At 39.6% G+C, this 22228-nt stretch overlaps 1 protein-coding gene across 2 annotated transcripts in view; it reads left to right on the plus strand.

The window, feature by feature from the left end:
• Positions 1–22228, plus strand: part of GNA13 (guanine nucleotide binding protein (G protein), alpha 13) — a 37379-nt gene that overhangs the window by 6525 nt on the left and 8626 nt on the right. For both annotated transcript variants that reach the window (XM_012733139.1, XM_004693457.2), the window contains exon 3: positions 21858–21908. In XM_012733139.1, the coding sequence (XP_012588593.1) occupies positions 21858–21908 (51 nt within the window). The remainder of the gene's footprint in view (positions 1–21857; positions 21909–22228) is intronic.

A 22228-nucleotide genomic window follows, 5' to 3' on the forward strand; every position in this document is an offset into this window, starting at 1 on the left:
AGTTGATAGATAAAAATAAATAAAATTAGCTCTCTTTGTTTTAGCCAAAAGTTATTACTTATTAATGCAATTTGAAGTGCAAAAAATGGGGAGGCAGTTTTTAAACTAATAAGACCTTTTTTCTTTAAGATGAATGACTGGGCTTTTAATCAGTTTTGGGGACAAGAAATAGGATAGTGCGTTTTTAGTCATCCATTCTTTTGCTAGTAAGGACTTTGGATGCAAACATCACTGTTTTTTCCCAGAGTTCCCAAAAGCAAACATTTCCTTTTCTGGTTAATTTCATTATGGGTAAGCTAAAGTAGCTCGCTATCCAAGAAGAGAAATTCCATGTAGCTGCAGCTTAAAGTGACTCTGCAGTTGGTACAACCCAGCACCTCGGCCACAGGTCCTAAGAAGCGGGGCTTTCCCTTTGCAGTCTGCCTTTGCAAGAGATAGTCTTTAGGAGAACCCCTTAGGGGACTATAGTTAGTGGATTTGGTAACTCAGAAGATTCAAAAGATGGAAGTCAGTTACTTAATCAGAAGTGTGAGTAAGACTTATAGGACCAGTTCTGTAGGATGGGAAAGTTTGAGAGCTGGGAGGACACTCCAGAGCTTCCTACTTTCTATACCCACTTTGACATTGTCAGCACTGTTAACATAACTTCCTGTAATGACAGCTTTTCTTTGCAATTCCTGAAACCAAAACTATTTTCTTTGTTATCTTAGTACCTTCAGTTAGACTTAATTTTTCTCACTCAAGTAGTACAGTTTGTGCCTGCTGATAGTTACACTTCTCCAAGTTGATGAGGTATTTTATTCACCAAGACAGAATTTACCCTAATCTGTGTGACAAAGTAACTATTTAGCTTCTTGCGATGACCTGTAAAAGAACTGACTGTTAAATAAAATAGAACTTCAGTGTGGATAGACGATTGCTTTATTTGCTGTAGTATGAATTTTAAATATTGTAGAGTTAGAGGCATTTGTTTATTCTTTAACACTAATTTGGATTTGCTTTAAAAAGTAAGTCAGTTATAAACTATTAGATTTCTGTTGGGGACGCATTTGGTCCATTTTCTGTATCAATGAATACAGAAAATTTTGACTTCAAGTTGCTGAATGCTAGGGCTTGAGTAAAGTCTGTGACATAAGGATTACCATTGGAGATTGCAGCAGTTTTAAATTTTAGGTCTCGATAGATAGAATTTCCTCCAGGTGAATTTGACTAGCTGTCAAAGTAGTAAATTATCCCAGCCTTGGAAACCTGAAGCTGCAGTTCAGTTTACATTGAAAACAAAGAGGATGTTTAGCATTGCTTATAACTATAATACAATTTTGTGAGGTTGTGTATACGCACATACTTTATATGACGCAGAAGTATAACTGTGTGCTGTACTGTGTTATTGTGTCCTTGTTTTTGTCCCTTTTAAAATCATTTTTGGTAGAAATGTAACTAGCCTAGAGATGTCCAGGCTCTAGGGACTAAGTAGGGATTGTAAAATCTTCTGCCACTTTCCATCTTAGCTTTTATTGCTGAATAAGGCTGGTGGTACAGTGAATTATTCTGCTCTGAAAGTGTTTACTAAGCAGCTATGGGTTAGAGCAACGAAAGGTTTTGTTACGAAAACTAGACTTTAGTTTCAGAATTCTTTACAGAGAATGGACCTAACACAGGAGAAAGATTTATGAGTTCACTTGTGAGAAAAGCATAATGGCCACTGGACTTCTGGGGCTGAGTATTCCCTGTTCATTTTTCAGATACAGTCAGCTGCCCAACCGGCTGGGGTATCTAATCATACTAGCCCAAAAGGCACCCGTTTCTTTCTTCAGAAATTATTACCATTCAGGTGCTGATAATTATATCCCTTTTTAATATCTTATGTTTTATTGAAATTGCTTGGTGCTTTTCAAAGCTGTCACATATACTGTCATGTAATCCTTAAAAAAGAAAAACAACAAGAATAGGATGCATGCTGTTGCCCTTACTTCACCCATTTAAAAAATGAGATGCAGAGATGTTCTTTGATAATTTGGGCCATCACAGCTAGAAAGTAAGAGCACAGGCCTGGAATCGGAGCTGCTGGCCCGGCGTACAGCGCTGCCGGCCACGCTGCTCTGCGGCTCTCGGGCTGGGGCCAGGGGCATGCATTGTGTTCTGACCTCTTCTGGCCAACAGCCACACCCATGTGACCACTTTCTGTTAGGTTTTAGCACATTATTTTAGGCTATGTGTAAGGTTTTATTAAGAATACACAGCATTGCACTCATTCACCTAGCTCTTGTATTCTGAACTGCCATAATATCCTTGAACCATTTCCTTTTTACTTTAAGTTACATTATGAGAGGGAGGAGAAGGGGGCAATGATAGCACATTGGCATGGAGTGTTGGTGGAGGCTGAGTGAGCTTGTGTACATACGGAGGGGCAAAAACATGTGCCCCCAAAGTCACATGGATGTATACATGACTGACATATTGTGTTGTATTATAAATCATCTTGGAGGACACTAATGATAACGTTCATCCAACCACCCCTCATCAGGGTACAGGCTGTTTAAATCTTCACTTCCTTGAAAACTTACTGTACCCGTGATCCTCAGCTGGGGTTTCGGCAGTGAACAGGTTAGAATGTCCGGGGAAGTGTAGAACTTTAATGGTGACCTGTTATCTGAAAGGCAGCCATACATTTTTCTGGGAAAATGTCTTTTTTTTTTTTTAATCTGCTGTGTTCATCATCTTTTTTTTTTTTTTAAGATTTATTTATGCATATAGAAATGGCGTACAGCCAGAGGTGCAGGGGCGGCGAGAAGATTCACCAGAGACAGAGTGGGGAGCAGAACAGGCAGATGGACAAGTACACTGCTGAGGGGAGCGGCAGGAGAGCAGGAGAGGTCTGCCGCCCCGTGTGGGTCACCTCCTGCGCCACCAGGGAGGGCCCATATGTAGGGTAGTATTAGAATGGACAGATAAGGATTAAGGAAACAGTTTTGTTTTGAGAACTGAACATTAGTGGTCTTGGCTACAGATCTGCTGCAGTGATAGTTATCTTCATCTCTCAAATTTAATTTTTTTTTCCAGAATGGATAAAAAGGAGATTTAAATCAATAGAGAGGATCAATCTTTTCAGCCCCGACTGATCTTCCGTTGATGGAGAATATATTACTTGAATTATTCTTCATTGATTTGTTGGGGATTTTTTGTTGTTTTTAAGTCACAAACATAGCCGTTTACTTGCTATGTGGAACTTTACTTTCTATTTCCAACCAATTAAAAAACCGTCTTCAAATTTAGTCATGTATTTTACATATTGTAAAGTATCTTTACAAATGATTTCAATTGATGGCTTAACATTTGATAGGGTTTTCTGCTATGCTGTGAGATAAAGTAGAACTAGACAGCCAGAATTCATGTCCTGGCTTTGCTGCTTACTGTGTGAACTGTGGGAGTCGCTCGCCCTCTCTGAATTTCTGTTTCTGCCACTGTGAAATGAGGATGATCCAAAGACATGTTCGTTGTTATAGGGATATAGCTCTTGGCACAGTGCTTGGTACATATTAACCATAATATTACTAATCAGAGTACTACTGCCCATTAATACTCTTAATATGCTGTATACACATAAACTATAAGTAACTTTAAAAAAGTAAAGTGCTATAAGCTTTGATATGATTCACTCTCTGACTTGGTTAAAATTCTGAATTCTAAATAATGCACAGACTGATTCACATTCTTATTAGACCAGTGTCATCTCTAATAAAGAAGCACCTCAAAGAGAAGTTTGAGGTTTTCATTGCTTGATTTTTAGATCAAAAATTTAAGATGTGCTTCTCCGTTTATTTACAGAAGCTTTGTAAGATTTTGTAGAGGTGAGGATATTTTCTGAACTTCTGACATTAGCAACAATAGCAGTCTAGATAACTAACCTAGTTAGCTCTGTGCTTATTTTATATTGACTTGTTCTTTTATTCTTACATATAATATACATGTACTCAGGTTAACTGCTTTTACCTTTATTTTGCTTTTATTGACTTAAATTTCCTATCTCCATAAGCTACATCAAACTTTTTGCTCTTTATTTAAAAAAAGTGATCAATCTAACTCCCTGACATCCATAGAGGTAACAGTTCCAAAAGTCCATTGCTTAGATGATATTCATTGGTGCAAACAACATTTTGTAAATGATGGGTCTGTAGCTTTGTAGCTCGTCCCTGTGTATGCTTGTAAAGGAGTTTGTTTATTTATTTTTAAGGTTTATTTGTTTCTTCATGCAAGAGCTAGGGGGTAGGCCAGGGATGCAGGGGGAGGGGGATGAGAGGAATCATGAGACAGAGTGAGGAACAGAACAGACTGCACTGCTGAAGGGAGCAGTAGGTAGGACAGGAGAGGTCTGCTGCGCTCTGTGGGTCACTCGCTGGCTGGGGATTTGACTCTGGGCTGTAGTGGCTGTGGATAGTTTCATAGTGTTGAGATTTCACCCCTTGTGCCATCAAGGAGGGTCCGTAATGGAGTTTTCAAAAGCACATGTATTGCTAAGGAATCAAATGTTGTGAAAATAAACATGCTTTGAAATGATAAAGCATTGTATGGATGTACAGTGAAGCTAACCAGGACCAGTCATTCCCCTGTCCACTGTGTGATTTCTGGCCAGCATGAACTGCCGGGCAGTGTTACTGAAGACTGCGCAAGTGTAGGCAGAGTCAGCCAGTGCTTCCCCCTCCCTGTAGGGGAGACTGGCCCAGGTGCAGATGCTTCGGCCTGTCACCGTGTGCTGCTTCCTTTTCTCTTTCTCTCACTGCTGTCTCTGGTGACCATTCCCCCACCCCACCCCCACACACCCCCTCTTTCCCTTGCTGCATTTCCTGTGCCTAATGGCAGAGATCTAATGCACACTTAGGCTCACACTTAGTATTTGGGCTTCTTTCCCAAGGTGATTAAAAAAATACATACATTTATAAAATACAGAATGATGTTTAAAGATTTCATGTTGTTTTTTGTGAACTTTTAGTACTTTTGGTCACTTTTATAAAAACCAACTGAAAGTATTAACAGAATTCCTACTTTTTCTCATGGAGCAAAATAAACAAATTTCAGATTGGCTCCCCTAAAGAAAACAAGTGTTAGCTCATAGACAAAGACTCTTCACTTACTCCCCTTGCCTCCTCCAAAAACTTATCACTGCATCTTTGGGTTGCTTGTGCCATCCAGGTTCTCTAGCCTTTTAATAGGGCATTTCTCTTCTCTTTTAACCCTCCTAAAAAGATTAAAGTAAAATAATGACTAATTGGAGTGAGAGACTTTCACGTTCCTTTCCAGAATCGTGGTTACTGTTTTCCCAGTCTCTGGGTGGTCTCTTTCAAAATTATTTCTCTGTTAAATAGGACCACCCACCCCAAAAAACAACATGAAATCTTTAAACATCATTCTGTATTTTATAAACGTATGTATTTTTTTAATCACCTTGGGAAAGAAGCCCAAATACTAAGTGTGAACCTAAGTGTGCATTAGATCTCTGCCCACTCTGTATGACAGAGCCTCTGTCATATCAGCATGTGATTTTCCTCTAGACCTCATGGTAAGAAATATGGTTGTATTCACTTACCAGGTGAGAAAAAACGTGTGGCAGCTACTAGCAGTGAGCAGCGCTGCTCGGCCTTTAGAGTTGTACAGAGCTGCTCAGAAGCCACTGCCTGGCCGGCTCTGCCGCATGAGGCCGAGCAGATGGGATTTCTGTTCCTTACACTTCATGCAGATACAGTGCCATCAAATGTCGGATGGTCTCGATTTATTTTTATTGCTTTTGAGAAACCTAATAATTGAATGCCATATATTTACAAAACTGCAAATACTGTATTAGTTGAAATATTGGAAAAGAGATGTGATTTAGCCTGTTGAGTTAAAAGATTGCAGTACAGGCCCTCCCTGGTGGCGCAGCGGGTCAGGACGCCACACTGCAAGGTAGCACAGCCGCTTCAGTGCGAGTGCGATCCCCACCCCAGAGGTGACCCACTTGGCGCGGCAGACCTCTCCTGACCCGCCCGCTGCTCCCCTCAGCAGTGTACTTCGTCGATCTGCCTGTTCTGCTCCCCGCTCTGTCTCCGGTGAATCCTCTCACTGTCCCTGCACCTCGGGTTTGTACCCCAGTTCTTTGTGCATAAATAAATAAAAAGAAAAAGGATCGCAGTAAAAATCATTTCTTTTTTTTTTTTTTTTAGCTGTTACTGCCACCTTTGCAGTAAAACTGCTTTGTTTATTAGCTACAGCTTCAGTGGTGATGGGGACTTGAATCATATGTATATGTAGCCATACAGGCTGCATGTTCTTGTACTCCAGACTTGGGCAAGGAGAATTATATTTAATTTTTCCCTAGACTTTCTAAATGATGTTACCAAATGTTATAACAAGTTTAAAGGTTGGTGTCAGAATTCAGTGAGAGCCAGGGTTCCAGCCTGTAGTTTTTGCGTGTTTGGCCCTTCTGTCTTTTTTTTTTTTTAAGAAGGCTCTTTTAAATCTAATTTTATACTATACATGCAAGCGTTAAGGTACAGGCTATTGTTTTGGGTGTCTTTTTATTATGATAATCTGGATTATTTTTCTCTTCCATTGTGAAAAGTGATGAGCAAATGTAGTAGGTAATGAGGGCAAGAGGCCTTGGGTAGTCTTTTAGTCTTTAGTAGTCTTCTAACAATTCATTGGCAGCTTTCAGCAGCCATCTGATAACACATTACTAAACACCTGTTAGTTAGCAAGCCTTTTTTGCACACCATTTGCTGGTGAACTAAATGAAAGTCATCACAGTTTTTATTGATCTTCTATGCTAGTTGGAAGAACGTAGGTTCCTCCTACATAGTCAAACAAGTAAACAATCATACATGTGATACATGTTCTGAAGAAAAAGTAAAGGAAGCAATGAAATAACAGCAGGATCTGAGGGAATAAGATTTTACATGAAGGTTGAGACCGGAAATGAGGCAGTGCCGGCCTGGCAAAGGCAAGGGAAAGGGTGCAGTTAGGAGGAACAGCATGTGTACAGGACCTGAGGTGGGAAAAGCTGGCTGGGGTATGGAAATTTGAGCTAGTGAGAAGAGTCAGGAAATGTCTCCAGAACTCTTGTCCTCCGTCTGGGTGCTGGTGGCTCCACAGTTCAGAGACTGGAGTAGAATATGAAGAAGAGACAGTGGACGTAAGGCAGTCATTGTAGGGGAAGTCATTGTTGGGATCCTGATGTGGGGTATAAGAGGCGTTTATGTGAAGAGTGACTTGGTTTCTGCTTTTAATAACTGAAGATGGCGGTGCTTTTAGCTGAAAAGAAAAGATTGAGAACACTATTTGAGGAGGAAGGCTAAGGTTATAGATGGGCACCCTAGGGGGGATACCTGTAGTCAGGTAGATAGACCTGTGGGTCAGGCAGACAGGCATGTGTATGTGGAATTCAGAACAGAGCTCTAGGCTAGAGGTGTGGGAATTGTTTGTACTCAGGTAAGATTTAAAGTGTGCAGAGTGCCTACAGTTACTCAGGAAGAAGATGTAAAGAGAGATGAGCGTCAGGACAGAATCTTGGAAAATCTTGAGAATGTCCAGAGGAGGATATGCTAGCAGAAATGCCAGAAAGACAGGAGAAATTTTGGGAAATGTCTTGCAGTGGAAACCAGGGAAGAAGCATCCCAGGAGAAAACAGTGGCTGTTGGTGCCACGTGCCCCGGAAAGCTCCTATAAAGTGAAGATTGGTATGTCCAAGAGTTTGGTAACAGGAAGGTTACGGCTGACGTTGCAGGAGATGTAGTGAGAGCTAAGCTAGGCGGGAGAACTTCAAGAGGGAAGAGAGGTGAGGAAGTGGGGAAGATTCACTTGAAATCAGGCTTACTGTTCTCACTTCTCTTTTGCGGTGCTTTAAACCACCTGGCTTAGTAGCTTGGGTTTTTTCAAGCCTTTTTAAAGTTCAAGAGGCCATTACATTTTTATTAGCCAGCTTCTTTAACTCTCACTCTCAAAAGAGTTAATGTCAGTTAATGTTTTATCTTCGTCTTTGAGGTTAGACAAACACAGCTAGCTTTTTATTTTGTACTTGATTATTTCACTTATGACGTCCATGTTTTAGTGAGGGCCATAATTTGATCAGACATCTGCATGGCACGCATTCATTTCACCGTTCTTTCTGAGAGCATGTTCTGAGTACCTGCCCACACCAGGTTTTGGGCCTGGGGACTCAAGCTGTTTGTCTGGCTGCCTCAGCGGGGGAACAGGTAAGTCAGCCAACCAGCAGCAGTTGCAAATAAATGATATTGACACTTGCTGCAGCATGCTGTATTTGTTGCTTTTTCCCAGGAGTATGCAGAAGGTAAGTTCTCCGGGCCGCGTAGCCCACCTCCCGGCATTCTGTACAGGAGGCACGGGTCCACAGAGGTTAAGGTCACGGCCAGTTTTGGTGATCAAGCCAAGGCTGGAGACTGCATAACCCACATCTGGTATTCACTGCATGCTTTTCTACTTAACACAGTTAATCAAACAGTGAATTAGAAACAGAAACTAGTATGTCAGTATAAATTTTTAGCTGATTCCTACATTCATCAGTATTTGGAAACATTTGCAGGTTGCCTTGCTTTGCTGTCTGACATGATTGGCGGATGGGGAGTGGAGGGGAGTTCACACTCCTGTGAGTGGGACTTTCTTGCTAGCCAGAGAGTTTGGGATGATAGATTATTCACTCCTACACTGGAAGTAAAGTGATGCTCAGCCACAGCATTGCCTTTGTGATTCTGGTTGTTAGTATCATTAATGCCGATTATTTAGCATTTGAGTTGGGGGGATTGCATGCTGCACTCACTGTAGCATATTATCAGACAGCAGAACTTTCCATCTTGTGTGCACTTACGAGGACTTCTGGGCGTGGTGAGTGCTCTTAGAGGCCCTTTTATTTAGCTAGCAGAGGAATTGAAACTGTATTTGGGAAGTGTGTCCTGTGTTGGAAAACTGCATAGTCTTGTCTTCTTTTTAACAATTGAAGTCATTTCTTTTTTGAGAATTAAAAAAAAATTACTGAAATTCTAGTTCTGGCATTGCTAAATATTTATTGAAATGCTGTTAGTGTTATACAATATGTGATTGACTTCAAAAATGTATTTTAGTTTTGAGGAATTTTTCAAGGCTCAAAACTATAAGCTTAGGAGTGTTATCATATGAAAAATAGGAAAGTTACTTTGTTTTTATTAAGGGTAATACTTATAGAATCCAAATTAGCTTTTTTCTTTAAGTTTAAATTTTAAAATTATGTTTTCACTGTAAAGAAACCCAGTTGGCCACTGTACCACCCAGCACATCTCTGTTGACACGGCGGTGTATTTCCTTCCCATATTTGAATTGGGTATTGAGATACTTTTTTCTGTACTTTTCGTACAGTTTTATATCCTGTTCATTTAATGTTGAAACATTAGTGTTTCCTGGAGCAGGTGATTTTTCTCAGAGAACTGGTAAGGCATTCGTGTAGAATTGGATGTGAATTGTTTACTTGAATGGAAAATCCTTTCTTGTACATTTTTTTTAAATAGAAGGTGGTGGAGCTAACAGAAGGCAACATGGAATAAATGTGGAGTAAACTCCCTCGTGTTGCTGCCCTGTTGAGCATTGCATCACATCCACTGTAGCCCCTGTCTGCAGGTTAAACGCCTAACATTCTAAATTTGTATTTCATTTGTAAGGAAAGAAAATTTTTAAAAAGAAATGTAGACTTCCCTCCACTACGAAACCTGTATAATTTTAAGGGGTTGAAATTCTTACATAGGGTTTTGAGAATAACTAATACTTTAGGATAACAAAATTGAATAGCTTATAAGATGTATATGCTTACGTATAAGTAACATGTGTATGTAAATGCTAATGAAGCTTACAGCTACACTTTTTCTCAGTCTTTTCAAGATGAAACATTTTAATAAGTAAAATTACTAAACTTCATTAAAAACTTTGTGTTATATATGTGAGAATTTAGTGGGAATATAGGAGTACTTGCGGAGAAATTAAAATCCTTAGGTTTAAATTATTTCACTGTTTAATTGAAAATTTTGATTTAAACAATGAAGTTATTAACTTGTGAGCAATGGTAAGAAAGAAAGTAGTTTAGGGCTTCCCTGGTGGCTGAAGGGTTAAAAATACAGCGCCATCCAGCTATTGGCTGCTGCCAGAGTTCCATCCCCAGCCTGGGAGCTGACCCACATGGCACAGCAGACCTCCCCTGTCTCCCTGCTGCTCCCCTCAGCAGTGGATTTCAGTAGATCCACCTGTTCTGCTCCCCACTCTGTCTCAATTAAACAGTGAAATAATTTAAACCTAAAGACCTTAATTTCACCCTCCACACCTCTGGCCTATACCTCAGTTCTTACATGCATAAATAATTTTTTTTTTAAAGAGTAGTTTAGAATATAGTGATAACTTAGTACTTTCCAAAAGTCTTTTTTTTAACACCCCCCAAATAAGTTATTTCTAACGTGTACTACTATTTTATAGCTTATATGCAAGGAAAAATTGAAATAGTCTAAATCAGAAGAAGGTAATGTTTAGACAAAGGCATTCTTTTAGAAATTCTATTTAGGCTATTGTAAACTATCTTAGTCTCTAGAAAGGGATTTAATTTGAAAAAAAAAGTTACAAATAATTGAGGAGTTAATAATTGACTAATTTTGGTTCTTTTGGAAGTTTTATGTGATATCCATAGAAAATGTTAGCAGGAAATTTGAAACGGCATTCAGTTGGAGTCTACTTAACTGTGACCTGTCCACAGACTAGAGAATAACAGCTTGCATTTCTTTGAATATAAATTGTATTGCACCTAATGAACCACACAGAAAGGCATGAATGATAGTACTTAACAGATAAAGATGGCAGTATTACCCTTCGGAAAAACTATTGCTGTGTGTTACAGCATCACTTTATAATTTTTTCCCCAGAGAAAAATGAATAGAGAAAGTAATTTTTTTTAAAAAGTAGGTCATCTCAAAGATAAGAAATGATAAATGGATTCTTTGAGAAGACCAGGCAAAACGAGAATGTTGGAAGGATACTAATGGAAGGAGAAATGAAGTGAAGGTTCTCACAGACTCTGAGAACTTGTGGATGAAGCTAGCTAAGGTCTTTAGCATATTTCATTTTGAAATAAAAGCTAAGGGTGGAAAAAGATGTGGAACCCATTTTAGAGTGTGGTTTCAAGATCTTTTCACATTGTCATTTTCAAAGCTATGAATGAACCGGTGAATTTCACCTGTTTACCAGATAAAAAGATACTGCTGCTTTTAAGCTCTTTGAATTTCTATATTTACCTTTTATGCAAGGGCTAGGTGTCTGTTGTAGTAGTAAATTAATTTTGTAAGTGTACTGAGGCTTTACGTTTCTTAGGGGGTCTTTTGCTAAAACCTAAGTAGCAGTTCCAGTAATTTTTCCTGTACTTTTTAGTAGCTTAGCATTACTGAGTGGAGTACAGGTTCGTTAATGTTTAGCTGCATGTAATATCTGGGAGTTGGCTTGGAAGGCAGTGGACTCTGGTGGCTATTTGAAAATAGTCTCTAAGGATGTGGAGAAGGAGGATGTTGAGTAGGAAGTTAAATTGTGTCTGAGTTACCAATTCATTTAAAGAGATAGAAGAGAATACTATTTATAAAGTTAATTCTGCTTATTTCACACTTCACATATGTCAAGTGAAACCTGATTTTTTTTTTTGTGAGACCTACTTGAACATAAATGCTGCTTGAAACCTGTCCTTGTAATAAGATAAAGCTAAATTGGCTTCTAATCTAGTTTCTTAGAATTCTTAGTATTTTTTACAAAGCTTTAAAAATAACCCTTTTGGTATTGTCAGTGATAAAAGATGAAATTAATATAAAACCCAGCTTTGAGTTAAATGTATGTCCACATCTGAATTGATATTAAAGATGGGTATGTCTTTACCCTCACTTCTCTTGGAACTTAAGATTGATTTGGTGGCTTAGTGGTAGACCTGGGAATCCCATTTTTCACAAGCACATTAGATGGTTCTGATGTGCTGCCAGTGTTAAAAACCATGTTCTAGAACAGTCAGAAACTTTCGGTGAAGGGCCAGACAGAATGATATTGCAGACTTTGCATGTGAAGAGACAAAATCAGGAATAGTATGTAAAATATGACAGGTGAAGACACAAATTTCCACACAATTTTTATTTGTGAAATGCAAAATGTAATAAACTGTATGCAGCATTCTGTAGTATAGGCTTGCTAGTAAGAAGCATAGAATTCTTCTTAATAAGACTATTCTTAATTGGCGTTCAGCGCTTTAGTGTTCCGTATCAATCAAGATCATTTGCAAGTATTTATCAGTGCTGATCTGGAATGAGATTTTATACATTTCATTCTTAAAAAGATTTTTATATGTACAGGTACCACCAACGTGAGCATATGATTTTAAATGGGTTTAGACATTGCTCAGAAGATGTAGAATTGTTAGATTCTCCTCCAGGTTTGCCTCTGCGTATTTACATGGCAGCTTAGCCATTTCCAATATAGATATCACTTCCCGATGCACAGTTACATGGATTTTAAAATATGGAAATTTCCATTGAGGTCTGCCTGAAAGATGCTGCTGAAACTGTAGTTTGAGTTTGGAAATAGATATCAGCTACCAATTTGTGTGAGAATGTTGTTTTAACTTTTGATAGCAAAGATGCTGACATCGCTTATGATTCTAATTCTAATTGTTGAATTATCTTAAACACTCTGTAAGTTGTGCAAAAACTTTTGCCTTTAATGTTGGCTTGAATTCATTAAGAAATACTATTAAAACTTCCTAAAGCTAATTTCTAAGTTGTTTGGTATTGCACATTAGTGGTTGAAAATAGTTCTTAATCAGAAAGAATTCAGTCTTACCCAGTAGTACACGCAAAAAAAATTGCAGTAAAATGTTATCTCTGCTAAGCCATTGAATTGTGCAGTAGGGCAAAATTAGCATGTTCAGCTTCCATTTTTGAGGAAAAGTCATGGAACTGATGATGACAAGTGTGACTTGCATTCATTGTTGACTCCCTGGCTTCATTTCCCACGTGTGATAGTTACAGCCATTTCCGCAGTCCCTGTGAGTTCAGCCAACAAAGCCGTTCTGTGCTCCACGGACATCTTTACCGCCACCAAGTATAACACGTGCTGGCATATTCCAGTTTAGGTTGTACCAATTTAGGGCTTTCTCAACTTTGAAAATGCTCTCATGTAGTTCTCCCACACAAAAGTATTCATACGGGCTAATTCGTGAGTCATTTCAACCTTGGCATTGATTCCTTAAGTAAACAACAGCTGACCAGTAAGTGGTAGTCCTCTTTTTGCTAGCAAATATAAACAACTTGGAAACTTACTTCATTTGTATTCTCAGTTTTGCTTTTTATTTTTGTGAAGAAATTTCTGCTGTGATGAAGTGTTCCATTTTAAATTCTGGAGTTTTTCAACCAGTACTTTCCTTTGAGCTGGGGATATTTTAAAGGGTGCTTAGGCTGGCGGAGTTGACTTATGTTGTATCTTTCAGCAGCGCTGTGATGTCACTGCATAACACAATGCATTGCTACCCCGTTTGATAATCAAAATTATTCACATTCCATAGTCTTATAAAAATGACATTTAAAGTCCTCTTTTCCTTTTTTATTGTTTTGATTAATGTGTACTAATAATTTGAAAAACGGTGGCGTGGCAATACAGGTGACACTTGAAACACCTCGGTGTGTGGGGTGCGGTGTTGAGAGCGGTGTGTCTGGCCAGGCGGAGCCCTGCAGCTCCTAGACGCACAGCAGAGCCCACGGCTCGCATGGTGTTAGGTGTGGACGTGGGTGTTAGAATTTCATGTAATTCTCAGATGTCACAAGGTACTCTTGCTTTTTCTTTCTTTTTAGTCATCCCTTCAGAAATGGGTCACACAGACAGGCAGCGGGCTGCATTGGGTCTGTGGGCCTGAGGTGGGCAAGTCCCGCATTAGAACAGACCTCAGCCACCCTTCCCTTCTGCCGCAGCGCACTGCCACGCTTATGCTGGCATGTGCTTGTGGTGCAGTGACATGGGATTATTTGCGAAACTCCTAAAACATATTACCAGATGGCTTTCTCAGAGTCTGCCTTGATTCTTCAAAATGATCCTTATCACTGCAAAATGTTCATGAACACTTTGAGGTTGAATGTTTCTACTCTGTGCTTTTATTGTGTGAGTAGAGTTGCCCTGTTCCTAGTGACAGAAAGCTGCCAGCATTTGACTGTTATTCTTCTAAAGAGCAGATGATTTCTCCTTTGACTGTCCAGCTTAAATTCCACATCCTTTTAAAGTAGTTCATACTTTATAAACCCTCTTTCTGTGCTTTAGCTGTGCAGAAGAGAGCTCTGAATAAATCTGTCACTCGATTAGTAACCGGCAGGTAAGCTGCCAAGTTTCCCTGTCTCTGCACTTTTTTTAAATGGAGATTATTTTCGAATTTGTGTTCCCAGCTTTAACTTCAAACTCCAGTCCCATGACACATTTTTGTCTTTGTAAGCAAAGGCAGAATCTTTATGATTCTCATGAATGGGCCTGGCCTTGACGTTCTATCCCCCTTTAGACTCAGTGTTGTGAAGCCAACACAAAATCTAGTTCACAGGGCTAACAGACATTTTAAAATCAGAGAGACACAGAAATTAGTCTTGCCTGTTGTCTCACGATGGCGTTTTTAATTAACTTGGGCTCACCAGCCCTTGCCGGCCCAGCTACAGCGTTCACCTGTGAGTCGAAGCTGGTGCTCCATTGCACATGTGGAGCAGATAGCCACAGGTCAAGGAATACTGTGAAAGAATTGTTTCAGAATACTGGCCTACTTTTCAGGCTTACTGCAGTAACTTAGAAGGGTATCCCTAGTACTCTGAACAGAGAAAAAAGAATGCAGGAGTGATAACATAGAAAATCTAATTTAAAAAATCTTAAATGTGAAATGGCTTTTCTTTGAGTTGTATTATTATAAAAATTTCCTTTGGTAACATAGACTGGGGAAAAGTATAATGGAGTTTCCAGTCAGACCAACTAAAAAATAACTCTAAAAGCCATGATATATCTTGGCTGATTAAAGAAATTATGTCTATGTTGATCAAGAGACTCGGAAACATAACTTACATAATGAGTTACAACAAAAGTAAATTTTAGGTGAATGGACATGTAATATATAAGGAAAGAAGAACTTAAATCACTTGTACAAACCTTGTGAGGGCAGAATCATAGATATTATCTATTGAAGCACAGAACTTCCTCATTTTACAGACCTGGAGAAGGTTGCAGACTTGCCAGAAAGCTATCCGAGTTAGACCAAGAACTAGAATTAACATCTCTCCCTTAACATTCATATTAAACAAGTAAAAGACTTTTGATCACTTCTAAAATTTTCAGTAAAATCTATTAGGTGGGAAATTTCCCTTCACAATGTCATACTTTAGTCACCAAATTCTTTGAGGAAGGGACAGAGTAGGGAGGCTACCAGATGCCAGGCCCTGAGCTTGGTGTGAAATTTGCATCAGAACACTAAAGCAGGAACAAAAGACAGTGATCAGAATCTTTCGGGTTGCTGAGAACAGAGATGGCCATTATTCCTTTTCCGCATCCTTCATGGTTAAGTTGGCAACAGTGCACATTAATTTGGGAAATTTTAAGGTAGAAGAAAGACAGATTTTCTTTTTCTGTTGCCCTGCTAATAAAACTCTTTACTGTGAGGAATTTCCCCTAAAGTACCTAATTCAGCTAAGTATTCATCCTTTTATAGCACATGTGTGTTTGCATATGTACTCGTGCATCTGTGTGTGTGTTTAAATCATTTGTTTTAGAGTAGTTTAATTTGGGTAACAGTATGAAGCTGTAAATCCACATGTGTTAGAAGATTATTAAACTGGTTTTATGTGCCCCACTCTTAGTTTTCTTACTAACGGATCAGTAGTATAATCTATGTTACAAGTTGGTGAATTAGCATTTTAAAAACAGTTTTACACCACTGTATTTTTCATAGGAATAATGCTTTGAAGTGTTGGTATTCATTGAGTGGTTCTGAGAACCAGCGGGTAGTCAACAGCAGGGCACCTTTTTTAGGAAGGAACCTAAGAGGCAATCCACGCGTGTGTAAAAGTAAATACAGATATTTTCGTTTTATATAGTTTTAGATAGTTTCAAGTATACAAAGGACTTCATAAATTATACTGAGTGAAACTTTCTTCACTAGAAGTTGAAATTTAATAAAATAGTATTTTTCTGTAATTACTGTCATTTCATTTTGATGAGATTATAAATTAAGTAATAAAGGCTTTTAGCTTTTGAGTCCAAATATCTAAGGTCCCTCTTGGGGATTCAGTTTTAAATCAGGAAATTTCACTGATTGAAATAGCATACATATTTTTTATATTTCTGATACCAAAAGAACAAACAGAGGTGGTTTTCTTATTTTGAAAAGAGAGTCTAGTCACTCAGAGAGGCAAAAAGTTGGCTTTTCCATGTTTTAATAAAAGCAAAACAAACATAATGCAGGTCCACAGTCTCTTACTGTCTGATACCCTTCAGTCCAGATGTACTATGGAATTTGAATTTCAGAAAGCTGTTACAGTGCATGTCTTTGCTAAGTAATAGCCACAGTTCTTTTGCGCCTAAACATCTTAATAGTTTCATTAAGTATGGTAGAGTCTCTAAAAAGCCTCACATCATTTAAACCAGGTTTTGCTTCCAAACGAATTTGGGCCTTCCTGGTGGTCTATGGGTTAATTCTCAGTGCAACCAATGCGACTGTCTGAGTTCTATCCCCTGCCTGGGAGTAACCCACAGGCACTCCTGTCTCCCTGCTGCTCCCCTCAGTAGTGTATTTCAATAGATCTGCCTGTTCTGCTCCCCAGTATTTCTGGTGAAGCCTCTCACTCCCTGCATCACTGGCCTACACCCCAGTTCTATGCAAAAATAAATAAGTAAAATGTTTTTTTAAATAATTGATGACACATGATAGTATACCAACTTTTATGAAAACATTCCACTAATAAGTGAAAAATGAACTTCCAGCTTCTGTTATTACAGGTAGCAGTGAGTAAATAGCTTTTTGTTGTATCGTTCATGTTGAATATCTTAGAATAGTGCAGGTTCATCACAAGTTTTAAGAAGTGTACTGCTCGTAACTTTCCAAAAGATCTCAGTGACATTGTAGGTCAGTAGAATGAAGATACTAATTTCTCTGTAGCCACAGAAATGATGAATTAGGTGTAATGTGTAATTTTCAGATGTGGAGAGGTAGGTTTTGCTTTAGATAAATCTATCTGAAGATTACTTTAACTTTCATTTTTTTGACCATTAGTTGAGCTAAACAGCAATGCTGACAACAGTAAAATGTTGTATAGCTGGATATTTATTGCTGATGTCTTAGAAACAGTGCTCCCTGCTCTGGGGCTTGGCCAGGCCACCATCAGTGGCATCCCTGAGCCACCGCGCCGTCACGCATCCCAGGGGTGTCTGCAGAGCACCTCTAGGTGAGCTGCTTGGTCTCTCTTCAACTCCATGTTCTAACTGTTGGAGAGAGGAGCGTCTCCTCTCCGGCATTTGGTGGTAGTAGGTGTCTTTAACTGTATTTAACCTTTTTACCTTCATAATTCTTTGGAGATCACTAAGGACATGATTCAAGAGACAGAGAGCCTTACATACACTCTCAAAGCTGTTGATCATCGCACTTGCTTTTTTTTTCCTTTAAAGATGTATTTATTTGTGCATACAGAACTGGGGTACAGGCCAGAGGTGCAGGGGCGGTGAGAGGATTCACCAGAAACAGTGGGAGCAGAACAGGCCGACTGAGAAGTACACTGCTGAGGGGAGCAGCGGGCAGGTCAGGAGAGGTCTGCTGCACCATGTGGGTCACCTCCCGGGCAGGCGGGGATCGAACTCATGCTGAAGTGGCTTTAGCTTCTTAGTGCTGTGCTTTAACCCACTGCACCACCAGGGAGGGCCTGATTGCATTTACTTTTTTTTTAAATTATTACAAAAGTTTATTTTTATATCATTTTGCACATTTTTTTTTTCCCGTCTCGATTGTAATCCCCGCGGGTTTCCCATCACCAAATCACCCATGTGCCACCACCATAGTCCCATGCATTTCCCTCTCCTTCCCCCCCCCACCGGTTTTTGATCCCATTCCCCACTCCACCCCCACAACATGTCTCTGGTCTATGGTTGTTCATTATTTTTGTTATTTTCTCGCCTGGTCCATTATACTCCTGCTATGAGTGAAACCATCTGGTATTTTTCTTTCTCTTTCTGGCTTATCTCACTAAGCATGATCTTTTCCAGCTCCATCCAAGTTGCTGCAAAAGACATGTGTTTCTCTTTTTTTGGTTGCTGAGTAATATTCCATTGTACCACATCTTTCTAATCCAGTCATCTACTTTTGGGCATTTGGGCTGCTTCCATGTTTTTCCAATCGTAAATAAAGCAGCAATAAACATGGGAGTACAAGTATCTTTTTCAGTCAGTGTTTTTGTGTCTTTTGGGTAGATACCTAGGAGTGGGATTGCTGGGTCATAGGGAAGCTCCATATTTAGCAGTTTGAGGAACCTCCAAACAGGTTTCCATAGTGGTTGTACTAGTTTGCATTCCCACCAGCAGTGTAGGAGAGTTCCTTTTTCTCCACATCCTCGCCAACATTTGTTGTTGCTATTTTGAAGATGTGCCATTCTCACTGGGGTGAGGCGGTATCTCATTGTGGTGATTGCATTTACTTTTAAAAAATTAAGATTTTATTTTTTAAAATTAAAATCTAATATTAAATTAGTAGTCTTATTTTATGAAAGTTATAAAAAGTGGGAAATTATTGTGACCATTGAAATTTACATGAGTGGAAAAGCCAGGGTGCAGACTTGTCTGTTATTTCAGCTGTGTAAAAATATGAAAATGATCGGCAGGAAATACCTCCAGATGTTTAATTGTGGTTATCTCTGTGTGGTAGAATTAATAGTGATTGCCTGTTTTCTTCTTTGCTGTTTTTCCCTAGTTTTCAAATTTCCCACAATGAACTTACATGAATTCTAAAATCAAGAACAAAACCAATAGATGCAAGATACAACACTACCCATCCTTTGAAATATATTCACTTGAAGGCATTTAACATTACATAAGTACTGAGTATGCACTTTACTTGAAAGACTTTTGTTTGTGTGACTGTCTTTTATCATATTATACAAGAAACTAAGGTGTTTATTAAAGTATAACAAAATTGGTAAAACTATTAGAATTTTTTTTTAAGATGTATTTATTTATGCTTACAGAACTGGGGTACATGCCAGAATGTATGATGGGTGAGAGGATTTACCAGAGACAGAGTGGGGAACAGAACAGGCAGAGCTATTGAAATACCTTGCTGAGGGGAGCAGCAGGTGGGTCAGGAGAGGTCTGCCACGCATGCCATGTGGGTCAGCTCCCTGGCAGGGGATTGAACTCTTGCTGCAGTGGCTTCAGAGAGCTTCATAATGCGGTACTTTAACCTACTGCGCCACCAAGGAGGGCCCCTTGAATTTTATTTTCTAAGTGCTGTAAACATGTTACCTCATTTGATTGGTCAAACAATCCCATAAGTAAATATTGATGTTATACAATGATTAAGCCCAGACACCTTTCACTGTGTACTTCGTTGTCCATCAAAATAAAAGATGCCTTTTCATTAAAATGCATGATATAATGCAAAATCTTCAGATTTGATCAAATCTCTGTATTAACCCTAAATGAATTCCTGAAAGTCTTAAATTCTTCCCCTCTGCTAAGAATCATTTTTAAATGTTTATAACCACTGTACTAATGTCCCAGGTGCAGAAAAAATCAACGTCACCCACCACTGCTTATATAATCTCACAAGGACATCTAAGCCCGACCCTCACCCTGCACCCCACACATGGCTGAGGACCAAGTTCAGACTCCTTAGGGGGTCAGAGCCCTGTTAGCTCTTTGTAATCCTGTTGAGATGTTATTTTCCTTCCTCGCTTTGCTGACTAGCACTGATGGTACATAGTGGCCATCAGGGAGCATGCTCAGTGCTTTCTTCTTTTTACCACTGGGGTGGTCTTTATCTTATTTAAAACACACACCAGCTTCACTTAAGAGTGCCCTTAATTAGGCAGTGAAAATGACTACACTAAGTCTCAGCCCACGGATATGCGTCTCCAGGTTCTGCCGGTGAACAGCCCTGCCAGCTGCTGTGGCTCCCAGCAGTTGCGTCCCCGGGACCTGCACGTTGTATCTTCCATGGAACAGTTTAAGTTGAGAAAAATAAAAAGGTTTATTTATATTTTGGCATGTGACAGCCATTTTTTAGAAAATGAATGAAGTTAGTCCATACTTCAAAGAGAGTAATGTTGCCATTGATATTACAAAAAACTTTCAAGTGAAAATCAGAATTTAGCAAAAATGGCATCCTCCTGCCACTGTGAGCTGACGTTCCTGTGCTTATGTTGTCTGATGAGATCAGGTGTATCAGTATCGTAATGGTCTCAGAGTTGTCATGGAAAGTCTGAATGACTCAGTCACTGACTGTGTTGCATGTGGCCAGCACCTGACATACAGCCAAATCCTAGTGGGCGGGAGACCATCCCGAGCACAGTGTAGACTGCATAGCTTCCTTTCCACAGTAGTAGTAACTAGTAGCTAGTAACTAACACTTCCATGTAGGTTTGGTAACAGAAGGCAAGAGCTAGTTTCTGGGTAAGGCTAGATTCTCTTCATATTTCAACCAAATAACCTATAGTAGCAGTTCAAGTGTAGAAGCACATGTGTGCCTGCCATTAGGCTCTGCTAAATGTGGTAACATCTTGTGGGTTGACTGATTTTTTTTTTTTTAAACAAATTAGTATTTGCTAAATTTTGTCATTCTCAAGTTCTGATACGGTAAACACCAATAGCTGTGACCTCATAGCCGAGCTCTGCAAGAAGCTCAACAATCTGAAAATTGTGGAAAGGTAGCCTGAAGCCAGAACTTTTGGAGCTGCTGCCTTAAGGCCTGGTGACTCAGAGTGTGGTCCCGGAAGTCACCTGAATTGCATCAGCTCCCCTGGCCCCTCAGAACCTACTGTCGGATGAGGTCTTTGGGTGATTCCCCAGTGACTAGAGGAAGCCCACCGTCGAGACTGGTGGGAGCGGCCTGGGCAGGGAGTGAGTGGCACAAGCCCACAAAAGAGGAAGAGAGGACTGGGAGACTCCCAGACCAAGCCCATGTTCCCCTCCTGCGGGTCTGTCCTGGGTTCAAGTCTCCTTTCAGGTTCAGGTCTCTCCTGTCAGGAACGTATTCTCTTACAGATTAGATGTTCAAAGTGGTTAGAGTCTGATAGAAATCTGGGCTCCCAGGAATGGGAGCCCACTCGGACGATGCCTGTTGAGGGCCTACAGCATCACAGACTTCTGTCCAAGGTGTGTGACCAGGCACATGGTTGTTCTGGAAGAATGTAAGGCAGTTTCATCTCATTTCCCCTCATCCTTGGCATGTTCTCACCTCTGATGATATCCACCATTGCATAAACTTGAGAGAAATGCAGGCAAAGAGAAGCCCGCCTGAATTTTAATTATAGATCTCCATTTTCTCAGAAGCAGTTTTTACCTTTTGATTACATCTTCCCTTTGGACACATTGTTCTATCAAATAGAATATGTGCAATCTTACCCGAAGAGAGGCGCACCAGGGTGTCTGTCACACAAAGCACTGAGACATCGGCCAGGCAGGCCTTTGGAACATTTTAGCGGGGCTAACTGTTCGTGGTGGAGTTGGTGATGGAACAAGGTGTCTGGATTAAGTGTTCAGATAGACAGTTTAGTATGAACTATTGTGACAAAATCTATTTCTAAATCCTAGTAACTGTATATTTTCTTCTTATTTTTTAGGGGGAATCTGTGAAATATTTCCTGGATAACTTGGATAAACTTGGAGAAGCGGTAAGTTTTTCTGCTGAATCTTTATTTTTATTTCCATTTGAAAACAGGAGTCAGGATATTCATATTAGAAAATACAGAAAAATTATGGACTTGAGCTCTCAGCTGCTTTTTCCTAGTGTCAGTTTTCTGACTCTCCTTGCTTCGTGTTGGAGTGATTGGTAGCTAAGAGTATTGAGTGAGTTCAGTTTTGTTTTTTTTTATGAAGTTAATTTTCTTTTTCAGCTGAGACACTGCCGTTTCTCCCTTCTGTCATCCAGATCTCTCTCATTTCCTTGTGTCAGTGCTTTGTACACTTTCATGAAAGTGAAACTGTTTAGAGA

Source organism: Condylura cristata, unplaced genomic scaffold (genome assembly GCF_000260355.1).
Source record: "Condylura cristata isolate star-nosed mole 26May11 unplaced genomic scaffold, ConCri1.0 scaffold00038, whole genome shotgun sequence".
NCBI classification, from domain to species: Eukaryota; Metazoa; Chordata; class Mammalia; order Eulipotyphla; family Talpidae; genus Condylura; species Condylura cristata.